This window comes from Panicum hallii, chromosome 3 (assembly GCF_002211085.1).
Source record: "Panicum hallii strain FIL2 chromosome 3, PHallii_v3.1, whole genome shotgun sequence".
NCBI lineage: Eukaryota > Viridiplantae > Streptophyta > Magnoliopsida > Poales > Poaceae > Panicum > Panicum hallii.
Genome location: NC_038044.1, coordinates 8,126,307 through 8,143,493, shown reverse-complemented (window position 1 = coordinate 8,143,493; position 17,187 = coordinate 8,126,307). Strand labels below are relative to the sequence as shown.

The 17,187-nt window shown below is 45.6% G+C and overlaps 2 protein-coding genes and 1 long non-coding RNA gene across 5 annotated transcripts; all 3 read left to right on the top strand.

The window, feature by feature from the left end:
* Positions 1-483: 483 nt before the first annotated feature.
* Positions 484-2,037, top strand: LOC112886769. Its single transcript, XR_003227430.1, has 2 exons — positions 484-1,371; positions 1,452-2,037. It is a non-coding gene; the product is annotated as an uncharacterized LOC112886769 (long non-coding RNA).
* An 862-nt stretch (positions 2,038-2,899) lies between these two features.
* Positions 2,900-3,772, top strand: LOC112885116 (E3 ubiquitin-protein ligase SINA-like 10). The gene is made up of 2 exons (XM_025950790.1): positions 2,900-3,106; positions 3,521-3,772. Exons 1-2 carry the CDS (start codon positions 2,900-2,902, stop codon positions 3,770-3,772), a joined length of 459 nt encoding a protein of 152 aa, XP_025806575.1.
* A 5,353-nt stretch (positions 3,773-9,125) lies between these two features.
* On the top strand, positions 9,126-16,844 carry LOC112887418 (disease resistance protein RPP13-like). 3 transcript variants are annotated; one of them, XM_025953588.1, is made up of 11 exons: positions 9,126-9,285; positions 9,388-10,247; positions 10,828-12,967; positions 14,020-14,145; positions 14,466-14,576; positions 14,666-14,845; positions 14,988-15,116; positions 15,457-15,552; positions 15,819-16,001; positions 16,208-16,380; positions 16,461-16,799. In XM_025953588.1, exons 2-11 carry the CDS (start codon positions 9,418-9,420, stop codon positions 16,576-16,578), a joined length of 4,086 nt encoding a protein of 1,361 aa, XP_025809373.1. In that variant the 5' UTR covers positions 9,126-9,285; positions 9,388-9,417; the 3' UTR covers positions 16,579-16,799. The 3 variants fall into 3 exon arrangements, with proteins under 3 accessions (XP_025809373.1, XP_025809372.1, XP_025809374.1); XM_025953587.1 differs by having other exon boundaries at positions 16,208-16,844; XM_025953589.1 differs by lacking the exon at positions 14,466-14,576 and having other exon boundaries at positions 16,208-16,844.
* The last annotated feature ends 343 nt before the right edge of the window (positions 16,845-17,187 follow it).

Genomic DNA, 17,187 nt, shown 5'->3' with positions numbered 1-17,187 from the left:
TATCAAGATTTGCATTCCTTTCTTTTTATTTATTTTATATTGGCATGCTAAATACTCGTTCACCATTACGAACAAAACTCATGATTTTTTTCAAAAAGACGGTAAGTGGTAATATTTATCAGAAGAAGAGAAAACAAAAGGACAAATCGGACCTCAAATCACTCAACTAGGGTGTGCACCACCCTTCATGCTCGCGAATCGAATGACTCCCTCGAGTACACTACTAACCCTGTTTGGCACAGCTTCTCCACGTGCTTCTCCACCGGCTCCTGAAGGAGCTGTACTATAAACAGCTCTAGAAAAAAATAGCTCGTCTGATGAAGCATCCGAGAAGCCGTTTTGCAAATTGGGCTTCACCACTGGCTTCACCACCGGCTTCTGGTGAAGCCCTACCAAAGGGCCACATTTAAAATAGCTCCACCAGAGAAGCCTGAAAAAGTCCCGCAGATCCCGCTCACACAGACCGATCGACGGAGCCGGAGCCTAAAATAGTGGCTCCGCCCGGCTCCTTCCCCAGCCCCGCACCATCCCGTACCAAAATACCCCCGAATTTGCTCATAATTACACCCAAATTGCCACCGCCTGATCTTTCTCCGTCATCTCCTCACGCGCTCCCTGCCCCCGTTCCTCTCTTCTCCTCTCCTCCACGGTGGCGGCGGCGCATGGATCCGGCGACGGCGCAGCCCGGAAACCACGCCCGAGCCGCCAAGATCGATGGATCCGGTGGCTCTGAGCCCATTCCGGGCGGGGGCGCCCTGCATCCGGCCTTCCTGTGGGCGGGAGGGCCGCCGCTGGGTCCGCTCGACGCACTCCTCACGGCCGTGGGAGCGCCACTCAGCGGCGGGGCGAGCAAATGGCCCGGCGCAGCAGGGGCCGGCGCGGCTGGCGCGTGGCCAGGCACGGCCGGCTCGTGGCCGGGCGTCGCGGGTGCCGGCGCGGCCACGGCGTAACGGGGGCAACTGGCGGGCCAGCCGCCGCGGGTGCAGGCGCGGCCTCCGCGTGGCCGGGTGCAGCCGGCAGGCTGGCCGCCGCGGGTGCCAGCGCGTGGCCGAGCGCGGCAGGCACCTCAGGATCCGGGCGCGGTGCCCGGCGCGGGGGCCAGCGCGGCCATGGCTGTGCCTGGTTAGTGGGGCTGGTCGGAATGGCTTGCCGGAGCTGCGACGGCTCTTGGGCTGGATTGGCTTCATTCGGAGGCGGGCACTTCGGTCGGCGTCACCGGCGACAAACGGGGGATGAGCCGATGCTGGTTCGCGCCAGCTCTGCTCCAGCTCGAGGTGCCTCTGCTCGGCGACGTGGTGGCCGCGCACCTAGGCCGCCACCATCGGCTACTGTTGTTCCTAGTTCTGTTGATGTCGACGATACTGATACAAGGTATGGTTAATGCTCTACTGCTCTTTGCAATGTCCGCACATTCATACGCAGCTTCTGATATCATATACATGTGTATTTAGGAAAATGTTATATAATTGATGCTGGATATTCAAATAGATCAGGATAACTAGCGCCATACAAAGGTCGGTATCACGTGCCAGATTGGAGTTGGGGCCCTGCTCCTAATGGTGAGCAAGAACATTTTAACCATTTACATTTAAGTATTCGCAATATGATAGAACACTCTTTTGGTGCGTGGAAAATGAAGTGGAGAGTCCTTCTCGAGTTTCCCAATGGCAAAACAAATGATGATTGTTGCTGCAATCATATGTCTTCGTAACTTCATTCGTGAGAACCATGCACATGATAAAGATTTCCGAAAATGCGATCGCAACCTGATTATGTGCCCACTGTACCTTCAAGATATAGGAAATATCATATTCCCCAAGACGCAGGAGATACAGTCAATTCGGAATCTGATGATCGCACCATGGATAAATTCCGAGATGATCTTGCGCGGGCCATCTTTCTTTCTAGATCATTCTGAGCAAATGTTATGTCTACTCTTGTAAATTATGGACAGTTAATTATGCCTGCTCTTATAAATTGTGGACACTTAATTATGCCTATTTTGTAAATTATGCCTTCTCTTTTAAAAGCTGGAAAGATGCTTGTCGCACATGTTGCAGTCAGCCTGCTGAAAGATGGAATCAAAAGCCTGAAAGGCTGTTGCGTGATCCTTTATGCCTAGTTTTGCTTCCCCTTGTTTGCTGCTGCCTGCCTATCTCCATTTTCAAGATGCTGCTGCTGTTCATGCATGCGTGTCCGGATGGGAGGATGGGATGCCTAATGATGGATCCAAAGCAAACCCAGCAGGAGCAACACGGACCAGCGGCAGCGGAGGGCAAGCGCAACCAGAGACCCGCGGACACGGAGCTAGCTAATAAGGGCATAAAGGATATTAGCAAAGGAAAAACCATTTAAAAAAGAAACCATTTTAAAAAAAGCAAGAGAAGCCGTTTTGCCAAATAATTTCTAAAATAATGTTATTTATTTGTATGAAAGTGCCTTCTCACAGAATTTCTTATGCTATTTATTTGTTCCAACTTTCAAATGTTGTTGTAGAAATTTTCTCCTACGACATTTGAGTTTGCTAAAGTTTTTTCATTTCGTTTTCACCCTAAATGGATAGGCCAATAAGATTAATAAAATAAACTTAAAGCCCATGGACTTCCATGACGGCAAATAAACAATAATAGGATACACAAAAATCCAGAGAGAGAATTCAGTTTTCTGCGTGCTTGTCAGTTCAACTAATTTTTGGTTTCCTTCCAAGCTGCTACGAATTCTTGCTCGTTACCAGCAGTTACCTTTGTCTGCGGAGGAAGCCATCCACAAAACCCGCGTCAAAACGAAATTCAAATTGCATTTCGAAAATCAAATCGTTTCCCGTGGAACTATATGTCCCCATTTCATTCGATACAGAACTGAGAGCGAGAGGGAGAGAAGGGGAGGGGTGCGAGCGCGGATGGAGATGTTCTCGTTTGGTGATCACCTACGCGCGAGGCTTGCAGCGGCAGCACAAGTGAAGGAGCGGAAGCGGGCAGGAATGATCACCTCCGCCTCCGCTCCGTCGTCGTCGGTGCCGCCGGCAGGTGGCGTCGTGGCGGTGGAGGACACGGACGCCCTCGACTGCGGCGTCTGCTACCTTCCGCTGAAGCCCCCCATCTTCCAGGTAGTCCTCATCCTACATGCGCTCGCACCTTTTCATGCTTGCTTCCAGTGCAGGTAGGCAGACAGATCGTTGCATAATTTAGCACCTTTTTTTTTCAAGAGGCAACTATTTTTGACACTCCAGGGCCACAAGTGAACTCTCTGATGACGGAGTTTAGCACTAGAATAGGTATATAATAGGTATATAACTTCCACTATGTTTAAGAGGTATACGACGCCTACTACAATTGTATCTCTATTTAAATACTAAAATTGTACAAATATAAGCATTTCTTGCTTGAAAAAAGATCTTTTAAGAGTGTACAGTGTAGGTGAAGGATACATCTAATTTTTTCTCTGAACAATCTTGCATATAATGATATAAACTGATTCATTTCCAGAATATATATTTTTCTGAATATATATTGATCCTGAGGCCTGGGCTAATGTGGATGCTCCGTGCCCGCGGTGTGACGTGGGGCATGTGGTGTGCTCGCCGTGCCGTGACAAGCTCAGGGACAACCGCAGGTGCCATGTGTGCCGCGGCTCCACCGGTGGCTTCCACCGGTGCCACGCCATGGAGCGCCCGGTGGAGTCCGCCCGCGTCGCGTGCCCGAACGCGGCCTACGGCTGCGCGGCCAGGCCTGATTCTATCTCTGTTCTTTTACTGTGTCTGTGCCACGCCTGATTCGGTGATTTAGTGAGCAGCAAGGGCAGGAAGGCCCAATCACCGATTGGGCCACTTCGTTACTGGGCCAGGAGCCTGTGCCGCCGACCAGCGCCTGTGCTTGAAGGAATTTTTTTTAAAAAAGGGTTTAAAAAAATTAAAATTCGAAAAAGGGGTGCCGGTTGAGAAAAATTTGAAAAATGGGTGCCTCCCGCCCGATCATCGGGCGGGAGGCGTGGGGCCGGGGACATCCCGCCCAACCAGCGGGCGGGATCCTCAAAAAACTTTTTCCAGACCCCCCCGAGGACCCCTTCGCGAATAAGAAACTATTCTTATTCGCGAACGGGTCCCTGAGGGAGCATCCCGCCCGGCCAGTGGGCGGGATGTTTAGAGCCATTTTTTTTTGTTATTTTCCTTTGGAATTTATGATTTACAATCTATTTGAAATTCAGACTGTTTTCAAATGCAATATTGATTCGCCATATTCTTTTGTGTACATATAAAATTTTAATTCAAATTTACGAAGAAGATTGCTCTATCTAAAATTCGTATGAAGATGGTTAAACGATAACGTTTTGCAACGTAGAATCCGAATATTACGACAGTACGATAGATCAACCGATTAAAAAGAAAATAGTATCATACAAAAACAGTTTAAATATAAAAAGTTCACCAAATCAAGAGTATCTACTCCGCATGTCCCGGACCTCGCGCTCTCTTGGGCCTCCCGCCTCTAGTCCTAGGCCGTCGGCGTATGTGGTCCTCCGAGTACGTAAATGCATCTGGAGCACGGTGAGGACGAGGCGGAGGAGGTGCAGGTGTGAAGGGGTCATCCTGGGACTGTGCACCTGGAGCGTCATATGTCTGGGATGGACCAATGATGTCAGGCTCGGCGCCGCCGCCCACCAGCTCTGACCAAGTGGCGGAGCCGCCCTCCCAGGCGTCCCAGTCCGGCACACCGAATGGACCGCCGTATGCAGGAGCTCCCGTCGACCATGCATGCTGAGCATAGCCATAAGAGTACGGTGCAGCTGGCCTCGAGCCTGACGGGAGAGACGGTCCTGGAGCATAGGCGCCAAACGTCTGAGGCTCCATTCTTGCAGGAGGAGGTCCCATTGCCGTCGAGTGCATGACTACAAAAAGAAATGAAATTAGTCGTGTAAATCATAGGTGATTGAAATGGCAATTATGAAGAACTTACAGCTTGAACTAGCGGCAGTACCGCTGGACGCTGCGTGCGGTGCTGTAGAGGTCGACGGGCCAGCTGTGAACACGTGGGCGGACGCATGAGATGAACTGGAGGTCCCCACGTCATCTCTGCCGCGACACGTCAGTGCACGTAACGCTCGCGTCAAGCTGTCTTGAATCTTACGGAAGCTGTCCTTGTACTGTGCCTCCGGTACACGCACTCCATGTTCAATCAACGTGATCTGAGATGTAGCTTCGACCTCCGCGAAGTTGATCAGATCGATCTGCATACGTAATGGGATGCAGATTACTATTGGTATCGATATTTTAGAAAAAATATTTAATAATTCAAGTTGCGAAACACGTACCGCGCCACGCTGGTCCTGATCACGGTACGAGGGATACGTGTCAGAAATGGTCGGCTGGTGCTGATCCTCCGCGTCATGAATATGCGAACGAGTGACGTACGGACGCGTACGAAGGAGGTACCAGCGGAGGTATGCGCTGTAAGACGCCTCTGTGTGTGGCTGCGGCTCGTCCCACACATCATCAGGTGCGTCTAGCCACCCTTGCACGTACTCCTGCATCTTGACGACCCAGTTCACCTCGTTGGCATGATATCCCCTGCGCGAATATCTGTTGCGAACATTTGAAATTCAACATTGCTTTATGATAACGAATATATAAGTCATACAAAACGTGTTATCACAAACTTACTCGTGTACGTTGCGCGGCACGGCCTGGAACGCTCGAGGTACGAGAGGAAACTGCTGTCGTCGCCCGAACTGTCTCATCACACGCTCGACGCAGTACGGCTCGACGAGAATATCGAACACTAGGTTCGCCTTTGTCAGCCAGTACTCCTCGTCACGCGTGCAGAGGGAAGACAACCCATGCGGCGCACGTGTCTGGATAGCCGCAGCGGTGTACGGTGTCCAGATGACATCCTGTGGCCGCATCCGATCAAATTCGGACACGAACTGAGGGTATGCTTTTCGGACCTGCCGATGTGCCCAGCTCATCTGAAAAAATTACACAACTGCATCGGTACTCCTCGTATACAGAAACGTATAACAGTAAATTAAAGAGCTTAAAAGAACTTACCCGTCGATCGGTCCAAAGCGAACCCATCGTGGGGCTATCCTCGTCCCACATCCCGTACATCTCGGGTGGATAAGGCTCTTCGCTGATTAGGGGACGCGCTATGGCGAATCGCTCGTACGACCATAGCTGCAGCAGAAGTGGGCAGCCTGTGATGACGGCAGTCCTCTCCGTCTTCAAACAGGCCTGGCAAAGACCTCGGTACGTCGCAGCAAGCACTGCCGATCCCCAGCTCCACCCAGGTACCTGGCCCGGCTCCGCATCCGTAATCGCGCGCGCGTATTGCATGAGCACCTTGTCCACGTAATTGCCGGTAGAGTTGCAGAAAAGAGTCCAGCCGAACAACCATAACAGATACGCCTCCAGGTATCGTGACACCTCGTACTGCCCAGCCAGAGGGTGCAGATCCTGAGCCTGTAATATATTTGTTCAAAACTTAGAGGTACTCACATATGATTCAATTAAATTAAATAAAAAATAACTGGACGTACCCTAAATTGTATTACCCAACTCTTGGCGGGGCCGGGCAAATCAGGTACGTTCACAACAAGTGGCGGGTTCGCGGGACCAAACCGCTCCTGCAGCTCCACCCTCCAGAAAGGTGGCACGGCAACCGGGCCAACAGCTTCACCCGCAATGGGAAGCCCGAGCAGGTACGACACGTCCTGCAACGTGGGGGCCATCTCCCCGCACGGCAAGTGGAATGTGTGCGTCTCCGGACGCCACCTGTCCGCCAACGCTGCAAGTAGAGAGCGGTCCAGCTGCATCCGCTTCTTCGCGCCACCGTCTTGGCCGTCGCCGGCCTGAAGCATACGTGCGAGTGGCAGCAAACCAGCCTCACGTAACCTGTATATTTTGCATTGTGGTTACAATTATCTTACACGCTATACATTAGTTTCGTAAAAAAATATAAAGTATCACCTGTCAAGCCAGCGGTCGTCCAGGTGCAACAACTCCTTTGCTACACGAGGGCGCAACTCGTGAAGCTCCTGCCCCTCCACCGCAGCCAGGTACGACCTGTGCCGTTCATCGATGTGCGCGTCAAGGAGCTCTGGTGTCTGCGCCATATCTGCATGAAAAATATAAGTACCGTAAGACACATTCCTACGAACAATTGAAAATACTATAAACTATTTACAATAGAACTAACCTAACAAATATTTGTAAAAGCTATTCAAAATACTGAAATCTATTCAAAATATAACTACCCTAAAAAATATATCTAAAAACTACTGCAATTATAAAAACTATTCAAAATATAACTACCCTAAGAAATATTTCTAAAAGTATTCAAAATACCGAAACCTATTCAAAATACCGAAACCTATTCGAAATATAACTACCCTAAAAAATATATCTAAAAACTACTGCAATTATAAAAACTATTTAAAATATAACTAGCCTAAGAAATATATCTACCAACTATTAAAATACTCAAAACTATTTAAAATAGAACTATCCTAACAAATATTTCTAAAAACTATTGAAAATACTGAATTCTACGTATAACTACCCTAACAAATATTCGTAAAAATAATTAATAATTATACGATTATAATACCTCCAAACCGACGTGTGGACAGGGCTTCGCCGCTTCATCTCCTCTCTTCCTCTCCTCTCCTCCTTTTCTTTTTTCTAATTTTTGATGAATTTTATGAGAATTAGGGGGTGGGTGGGGGCTTAAATAGTGGGGGGGGGGGACATCCCGCCCGTTGGGAGGGCGGGACGTGCGCCTCCCGCCCGTTGGGGGGGCGGGAGGACCACGTCCCGCCCTCCCAACGGGCGGGAGGCCCCTCGGAGGACATCCCGCCCGTCTCTTTGCGAAAAGTCAAGGGACATCCCGCCCTTCCAACGGGCGGGAGGTACCCATTTTTCGAAATTTCCCAAACCGGCACCTTTTTTTGAATTTAAATTTCTTTTTAACCCTTTTTTAAAAAAAATTCTGCTCGAAGAAAGTGAGTTGCGAGCTCACCTACCAGCCCTGATGGGCCGACTTGGGCCGTGATCATCCAATTCTTTGATTTCATGAGCCGTGTCCAAAAAAAAAAATATATGATGTCGTCCCAACTTCTCCAGACCAATGCTTTCAAACGAGGATGCCGTTGAACTCTGTACTAATTCATCTGAAATTGTACTAATTCTATCATATATACAAAGATATAACATAGAATTATGCAATTAATCATAGACTCATAAATTTCATCTGAAATTGTTGAACATAAAGCACAATAAATCACTAAGTTTTAAGAGTTCTATTCACAAATACAAAATAATAATATGTTGAAACCTCGGAGGCCAAGTCGAACGCCAGCATCTTGCCACCTCGGAGGCCGTGTTGAACTCTGTCACTGTCACGTGGGAAGCACAAGGAATCTGCGATAGAGTCGAGGTCACGAGGATGCCACCTCCAGAGTAGATACATCAACTGCAAATTTGGATTAACGGGCTGTACATTTGGATGAAGGCACGCAGGTCCATCCGATCCCGCGCGATGGAAATCGAACGCCCGAAAACGCCCGAAAATGCAATGCGACATGATATTTTTTGATGTGAAGAAGAGAGAGCAAAGCAAGAGAAAAAAATATTATTATTGTTTTATAAAACGACCACCTCATAAATTAAATTAAATTTTAGTACTATAAAATCACTCCACCATTTTATGATTTGTTATTACCATACAACTCATGGTATCTTTTTTTCTGCATACTAATTAAAAAACTATTATTATTATTTTTACAATGAAAAGAAATAGATGAGTGAGGCTTTTAACCGAGGGTAGGTGGTGGTGTTACCGTATCAAAATCTGGCATGGTTGTTGGATTCAAAAACAAAAGACCCGGCATTGTTCCCTAAACGAATCACGCCATACTTTTTACTGGCCTGCACATATACATAGGTCGCATCTCGAAGTGGCATATAAAAAGAACAAACCACGAGGGATAATATTAAACGGGTGCTAAATCAACTTGTTTTACGTGTAAAGTGTGTTTGCAACTTGAAATAATTTATAGACTGATTTTTGCCATTTCCTCGGAGCTCGTAAAAGTATTATCCTTAACTACTCATCCTCATCCTCATCCTCATCCTCATCCTGTGGCTGTCCACCCCGTGTTCACATGGAACACCCCGAGTCGGAGACCGACCCCTTCCCTCCCCTACCAGCTGGATCTGGACGGAGACGCCAGGAGCACTTTCCTCACTGACTCACTGTGGATCCCCCGGCCAGGAGCTGGTGGCAGAATTAGGTGAGCTTTCCTCACTGTCAAGTACATGCTAGCTGCTAACATTGCTACCAAGTACCAACACAGATAGGATCTTCCACACACTTACCAAGCTGCTGTGCGCAGGAGCCACCTGCTGAGCTTGTTGCTTGCAGCATGGAGCTGGTGATGGGGGCGATGGGAAGCCTGCTTCCCAAGCTCGGCGAGCTGCTCAAGGAGGAGTACGGCCTGCAGAAGGGCGTGAGGAAGAAGATCCAGTCCCTCTCGCAGGAGCTCGAGGCCGTGCACGCCGTCCTCCGCAGGATCGGCGACGTGCCACCGGAGCAGCTCGACAACCTTGTCAGGCTCTGGGTGCGCGATGTCAGGGAGGCATCCTACGACATGGAGGACATCGTCGACAACTTCCTGGTGCGCGTCAATGAGCCTACCGACACACACATGCTCAGGCGCCTCCGGAAGAAGGTGGGCGGCCTGTTCAAGAAAAGCAAGGCTCGCCGCAACATCTCTTGCCTGATCCAGGACATCACCGAGAAGCTCGAGGAGGTGGCAGCAAGGCGTCGAAAGTACTCACTCGACAGCATTATTGTCGCCAAGCCTGCAGCTACGACGACCATCGATCCTCGCATCATGAATCTATACAAAAGGGCAACGGAGCTTGTTGGCATCGAGGGGCCAAGGGATGAGCTCATAAGCTTGCTGTCCCTAGGGGGTGATGTTGATGTGCCTGATAAGAAGATGAAGATCGTCTCTGTCGTTGGATTTGGAGGACTAGGAAAGACCACTCTTGCCAAAGCTGTCCACGACCAGCTTAAATCACATTTCGAACGCAGCGCTTTTGTTCCTGTGGGTCGAAACCCTGACGTGAAGAAAGTTCTTAGAGACATTCTCATTGATCTTGACAGGGGAAAGTATGCAAATTCAGATTTGATGGTGCTCGATGAAAAGCAGCTCATGGATGAACTTAAGGAGTTCGTCAAGGACAAGAGGTACGAGAGAGTATAATCACTGATCCAATGCTGATCACAACTTACATATATCAGCTTCTAATTTCAATAGCTGTAAAAATATTTCTTTATAGTTTATTTATTTCATTACATAAGGCTGAAAGAGGCTAGCATGTTTTCTTCCATCTCAACTCTAGAAATTATTACGTTCATCATTAATTGATGCAGAATAATTTAAATTGGTAATAAACAAAGTAATAAACTTGTATATATTTTCATCAAGAAAGAACATGTAGTTGTAATGGACATTAATTCTGTTTTAAATAAAAATGAAATGTAATTGCTATGATTGTTCTCAAAAGAACGAAACCACATCTGTTAGATTTTGATATCCGTAATAAATATACATCAAAGATGAGGTGATTCATGAATTCTTTAGTTGGTATACCCATTTCTTTGTCCGTACTTTCTGCTTGTGGATGATCCATATAGCAAGCCTGCCTTTTTATGGTTGGTAATACCATAATTTTTTTCAGATGGTTGGCACACCTACTTTTATATGCCTCCTCGATAGTTTTAATTACTATCTGATGCCTCTTTGTGCTGTCATGTGAATGTATAGGTGTTTCATTGTTATTGACGACATATGGGACAAGGAATCATGGAAACTAATCAGATGTGCTCTGCAAGACGGTCATTGTGGAAGTAGAGTAGTCGTAACAACTCGTACTTATGAAGTGGCTGCACAGGCAGACGAAGCTTACAAAATACAACCACTTTCTCGTGACAACTCTGAAAATTTATTGTATGCAAGAATAGCTGATGGTGAAGGGAAGTACTTTGATAGTCCATCTGTTGAGGCATGTGACAAAATTTTGAAGAAATGTGGTGGTGTGCCATTAGCTATCATTACAATAGCCAGTTTGTTAGCCAGTAAACCATGGGAGGACTGGTCAGAGGTCTACAACTCTATTGGTTTTGGGCAGGGAGGCAATGATGATGTAGATAATACTAGAAAGATATTGTCTTTCAGCTATTATGATCTGCCTTCACATCTAAAGCCTTGCTTAGTGTATCTAAGCATATTTTCAGAAGATCAAGAGATAGAGAAAAATAGTTTGATATGGAAGTGGATAGCTGAAGGTTTTGTCGTCCATGAGGAACAAGCAGCAGGCATTGGATTATTTGAGCTCGGGGAGAGGTACTTCAATGAGTTGATAAACAGAAGCATGATCCAGCCAGTGGAGAGAGATGGTGAAGGGTATGTAGATGGTTGTTGTGTTCATGATATGGTTTTTGATTTGGTCCGTTCATTATCGAGCCAAGAAAATTTTGTCACTGTACTGGATGGCAATGATGAGCGGCAGAAACTTCCGGGAAGATTAGTTGCTCGCAGGTTAGCCCTGCAGGGTATCAAAGAGCACAGAGGTGATCAACTGCTAGCTAATATTTCTGTGGATAAAGTCAGATCCTTTATTGCCAGTGAGTGCAGTTTTAGTCCGTCATCACGCCCATACACTCCAGTTTTACGTGTATTAGATATTGACTCTGGAGAAAATGTAACCGGAGGTACGCTGGATCAACTTGGGAGTTTACTTCACCTCAGGTACCTCCGGCTAGCATTGTCATATCCACATAGTAATTTCGAACTGCTCAGGGGAGTGAGATATCTCAAGTTTCTGCAGACACTGGATTTAACGGAATTCTACATATATGAGCTGCCCGAGGAGGTGGGACTGCTGACGCAACTGGTTTGCCTACGTGTTGGTCCGGGAACAAGGATTCCGGATGGTTTGATAGGTAAACTGACCTCGTTGCAAGAGCTGGCGAGATGGTCTCCTACATACGATGATTATGATAATGCTGGAAGAATGCAGGTTGTGAAGGAGCTGGGCATGCTGCGGGAACTGAGGGTGCTCTGGGCTCAAATTCATGTCAGGGATGAGAGCACGGCGAGAGCTTTTCTGGAGTCCCTAGGCAATCTGCACAATATTCGGATGATGCACATTGAGGGCTTACCGCCAGATTGTGATATGTGCATGCAAAGCTATCTGGAGTCCCTAGGCAATCAGCACTGTATCCGGATGATGTTTATTGAGCGCTTACCGCTATATGTTGTTAAGAGCATAACGAGTCATGAAGGATTCATCACCTGTCGTCATCTCCAATACCTGTATTTGAACTGCCTCGTGTTCCCTGGACTGCCTAAGTGGATAAATTCATCGCTTGCTCCAAACCTCTCCTATCTGTATGTGCGAGTGCAAGCTGTTAAAGGGCAGGATATGGAAACCCTTGCGAGGCTGCCAGAGCTCCGTCACCTCACACTGATATTGTGTGATAAAACCAAATTAGTTTATATAAAGATTCCTTGCACGGCTCAAGGTGTTGGCTACTACTTTCAAAAGTTGAGAAACTTGAAGATCGGTGGTGCACCTTCCTGGTTTGATCTGCGCGATTGCGTCAGCAACGGCAGTGTAGCATCTGCTATCATGCCAAGTCTTGAATCCCTTAAGTTTAAAGTCAGTGTGCGGTTCTTAAAAGATGCGACCCTGCTTAGTTTTGGCAAGTTGCTTGGTTTCGAGAGCTTTGGAAGAACATCGCTCCAGAGTGTCACCGTGATAGTGAACTGTGAAGGTGCCCGTATTTTGGACGTGGAGGATGTGGAGGATGCGTTGGAGCGCATGGCCGCCGTCCATCCCAAACGTCCCAATCTTAGAACAACACGGGAGCAGGAAGAAGAGATGCTCTCAACCTACCAAGAGGTACGAACTGATCATGCATGCACATTGATTGACTGAGCAATTTTATGTTTTCAAAAGCTGATGGCTCCATTTAAGTAATTATTGATTCTCTTATTGATTCTTCTCTCCTGCCTCTGCCTTGTGAGGGCATCCATAATGTATATGTATAGCATCTTTGGTAGTGCTAATATAGGACGCACACAGAAGGTGCTAGCTTGGTAAATTTTGCTCCAGCGTATAGCAATTCTAGTGGGACCCATGGTAGCAGGTAGGGAAGTGAAAAAAACTCCGATCTCTCCCACCATCCCCACGTGCAGCTCCATGCAGTGTCTAAACCGAGGTGCAGTAGGCCAATAAATGCAGAGGCACCAAACATATTTTATTCTAGGAACCAGGCCCAAAATTAGGCACCAGATGGCAGGATAACATCCCATACAAGATTCTCTTCATCCTCTACATCGTTTTTCTCTCTCTTTCCAGCACCCTCAAAAAACACACACTGGAGCTGCCCTGATGGGCTCGATAAATTTCCATCGGATTAATTCGTTGGTAAACTGCGAGTGGAATCTAGCTACTCCTAATCTCTCGGCTGTTCTGTCATTGGCTCCTACCTGCAAGTTAAGTCTAGCTACCCTAATATTCTAGAATTGACTTCATTGCTTCTTCCCTTCTATTGTACTCCACCTGTACGACAAATAATGCAAGTATTGTTGGATTTTTTAGACAGCCTAGTGGGGAAAGCAAATGACTTATTAGCTGCTCTTTATTAATTGCAGTTTGTTACTATAAGAGCTTGATTAAGTTTTTCAGCACCTCCAAATACAAAAAAAAAGTGTGATAACTCCTCAAGGACCGTAAAAATTTGAAGGAAAATAACCCCACTTTTGCTTACAACTGATGAAACCAGCCATACCATTGTGAACGCCCTTGTTCTATTTGGATAGTGTGTACTGTAGTTCTATTGCAGAAAGCTCATGACACACATGAGTGGACAGCTACTCTTCCACGATCTTTTTCTTTGTTTATTTGCTGCTTAATATGTTCATATGCTAACTATAACGAACAAAATATAGGCACGTATGGATGTTAGCAGAACCCCTGACTTCGTACTGAAGGCCTGGAAGTCTGCGGACATCGTTGACTCTGAACATATTCGAGCACTACGTATTCCACCAGATCCAGAAGCATCTTCCACCAAAGTATGTTCACCAATTTTTGCATCTAATTTTTTTGGTATTAGTATGCCCTTGTTGAGTTATAACTTATAAATATTTAGCATGCAACATCAAGCTGAAACATATGAGCTCATATTCTATTTAAGCCAGGGAAGGTCACAATATCAATTGATGTTTGCACGTGTTTACTTCACAAATGTTTATATTTGTCCTTCTTGTTCATATTGTCTTTTGATGTGATACTCATTTTGTGCTACAGTATTAAAGAGATTATGGTCAGATTCAGAGCAATATGGTACAAAATTTTGATAAAGTACTGTTTTTATTTCTTTTCTCCTTCATAGGTTCTCCGTCTTCTGTATGCAAATAGGGGGAAATATCTTTTGACTCTCAGCTCCAATGCTATTCTTAAGCTGTGGAAATGGGGGCCCAATGAAAAAAATCCTCGTGGCAGGGTTAGATGCATGGGAGAACTGAATTATTTTTATTTTGACATTGTAGTTCTTTTTAGTTGTTTTTTAAAGCTGTCATAACTTTTTGTTAGCCCACCACATCTGTTCCACCTCTACTGTGGCAACCAAAAGAAGGCATTCTAATGACAAATGACACAACTGAAGCCAACACTGGAGCAGCAGCTGCCCGCATTGCCCTATCAAAAGATGAGCGCTATATAATTTCTGCATCTTGTGGCAAAGTCTCGCTGTTCTTCGTGAAGACATTCAAGGTACTTTTCTTCAGCGTCACCAATATACGGTTACTTTCATGATTGAGCTCTCATAGTATGATAGCTTCTGTAAAATAATTTTTGTTTCATGATTATGCCATGGCCTTTCATTGACTTCACTAATTTTGTGAATCTCTCACAGGTCTTGACTACTTTCATGGCACCTCCACCTGCATCAACTTTTCTCGCATTCTACCCAAAAGACAATAACATCATTGCTATTGGGATGGAGGACTCTTCAATTCAAATCTATAATGTCCGCACTAATGAGGTGAGTATTAACGTTTAGTCTCTATTGTCCCCTGCTTTGCACGACCTGAATGAATTGGCTATCATTATGGGTTATAGGTAACACCTTGGGCAAATTAAAACTGTCACTTTCAATGTATTATGATACTCGTAGGAAGTTCCGTGTACCTCTTGTGAAATACCTCGCTGTCATTTCAGACTACATACCTCCTCTTGCTTTTACTTAATTACTAGTTGATCGTGTGTGCTTTGCTACAGAACATCAAATACACCGTATTGTTGCCTTACACCATATTCCTTAGGTTTATTTATATTTAACATCAACATGCCAAATATTAACATATTATGATTGAATTGCGTAGGTCCAAAGGGTGCTTATGGGCCATCAGAAAAAGGTAACTGGACTGACATTCTCGCAATCGATGAACGTGCTTGTATCTTCAGGCGCTGATGCTCAGGTGTGAATTCTAACGTTACCAAGTATTATTTTGGGTTGTTTATTAAAATGAAGGCTGAGTTAAATGTAAGCTTTGTGCATGTGAGCATAGCCTCAACCTCCTTATTTCATATCAGTACAATTTTAGGCCATTCTTTTGTCCAAAGAAATTTAAAGATGGAATCTTGATTGCAAGGACAAGTATTTTTTTTCGATATGAAATTTAGACATGAGAATTAAAAGTATACTTGTTTTTGTATAGTTCTTTTAATATATGAAATTTTGTAGCTATGTGTTTGGAGCACTGACAATTGGGAGAACAAGAAATCAAGATACATTCGACCTCCATCTAATGGTTCTGCTTTAGTTGGTGATACAATGGTGCAGTTTCACTATGACCAAACACATCTTTTAGTAGTTCATGAGAGCCAGTTGGCGATCTATGATGGGAAGCTTGAATGCCTACACTCGGTTAGTTGTTTATGAAATTTCTGTAACAACGTATTTGCATTTATTACTTATTATTAGCATATATGCAATCTTGCGTTGAGTGGTGACATACTGTATTACATTGTGGTAGAAGTGTTAGATATAAATATTATGATGATCCTAATATCAAAAATGTACATATTGCAATCATCACACTGATGCTTAGTCACCATTACTTGATAATGCAGTGGTCCCCAAGAGATGCACTCCCTTCTCCAATTTCAAGTGCAGTATACACATCTGACGGTCTCTTGATCTACGCGGGATTCCGCGATGGAGCAATTGGAATATTCGAAGCGGAATCTCTTAGGTTACGATGCAGGATTGCACCTTCAGCCTATATACCTTCTTCAGTATCTAGGTATGTGCCGTCTCCAACAGTTTCTGTTGAGTCAACAATATCTTACTGGTACTATCTTCTGGTTGCATCTTTATATCCAGCGGAGGTGAAGTCGTGTATCCTATGGCTGTTTCTGCGTATCCCTGGCTGAATCCTAACCAGATCGCACTCGGCATGAGCGATGGTGCCGTTCATGTGCTGGAGCCATTGGAAGACTGATCAGCTGATGAGGTGACCTGGCCTGGTCAGCGGTCCCAAATTTGTGCTGGATGGCACTATATATTATATGTGCTCGGTCCCAAATTTGTTGGATATTCAGTCAAAAAAGATTTATAGATTTTATGCACCCAGTTGCGTGTACAACAACGCTGGATTTTCTTGAGACCTTTGCACAACTAAGGCAGCACAATGGACTTACACGTATTCCTCTTGGATCTGTCTGTCTGCTGCGTATATTTGCATTATAAAAGTTAGTCCTTGCTGTTTGGTTATAATGTTGGAGCTGCTTCTGCGGCCCATTGATCCACGTCGTGGTGCCGCCCCCACCTCAATCCTCTGTTTCATTTCTGTATCATTTCGTTCCCCGTGGTTCCTAGGCCGCCAGCGCTCCTTTCGTTCAAACAAATCTTGGATGAAACGAAAGTAGAGATGAGCTCTGTTATGAAAGGTTCACCGCCTCAGGAATCCTCAAGAAAAAATAACCCTTTGTTCATTCTGCTACAATTTCTTTGTACTTTATAATTTGAAATTGATGTGTTGCAAAACAGCAGTTTATTCGTATTGTTGGAGTTTTATTGTATTTAACAACATGGTAAATGATTTTATAAT

What these genes read in the sequence shown, in the direction of transcription:
- LOC112885116 (XM_025950790.1), top strand. Translation starts at nt 2,900, where the DNA reads ATGGAGATGTTCTCGTTTGGTGATCACCTACGCGCGAGGCTTGCAGCG. An exon ending in TGAAGCCCCCCATCTTCCAG is followed by an intron (nt 3,107 to 3,520) that starts GTAGTCCTCATC and finishes ATTGATCCTGAG; the next exon opens with GCCTGGGCTAATGTGGATGC.
- LOC112887418 (XM_025953587.1), top strand. Translation starts at nt 9,418, where the DNA reads ATGGAGCTGGTGATGGGGGCGATGGGAAGCCTGCTTCCCAAGCTCGGC. An exon ending in TGCTCTCAACCTACCAAGAG is followed by an intron (nt 12,968 to 14,019) that starts GTACGAACTGAT and finishes AACAAAATATAG; the next exon opens with GCACGTATGGATGTTAGCAG. An exon ending in ATAATGTCCGCACTAATGAG is followed by an intron (nt 15,117 to 15,456) that starts GTGAGTATTAAC and finishes TGAATTGCGTAG; the next exon opens with GTCCAAAGGGTGCTTATGGG.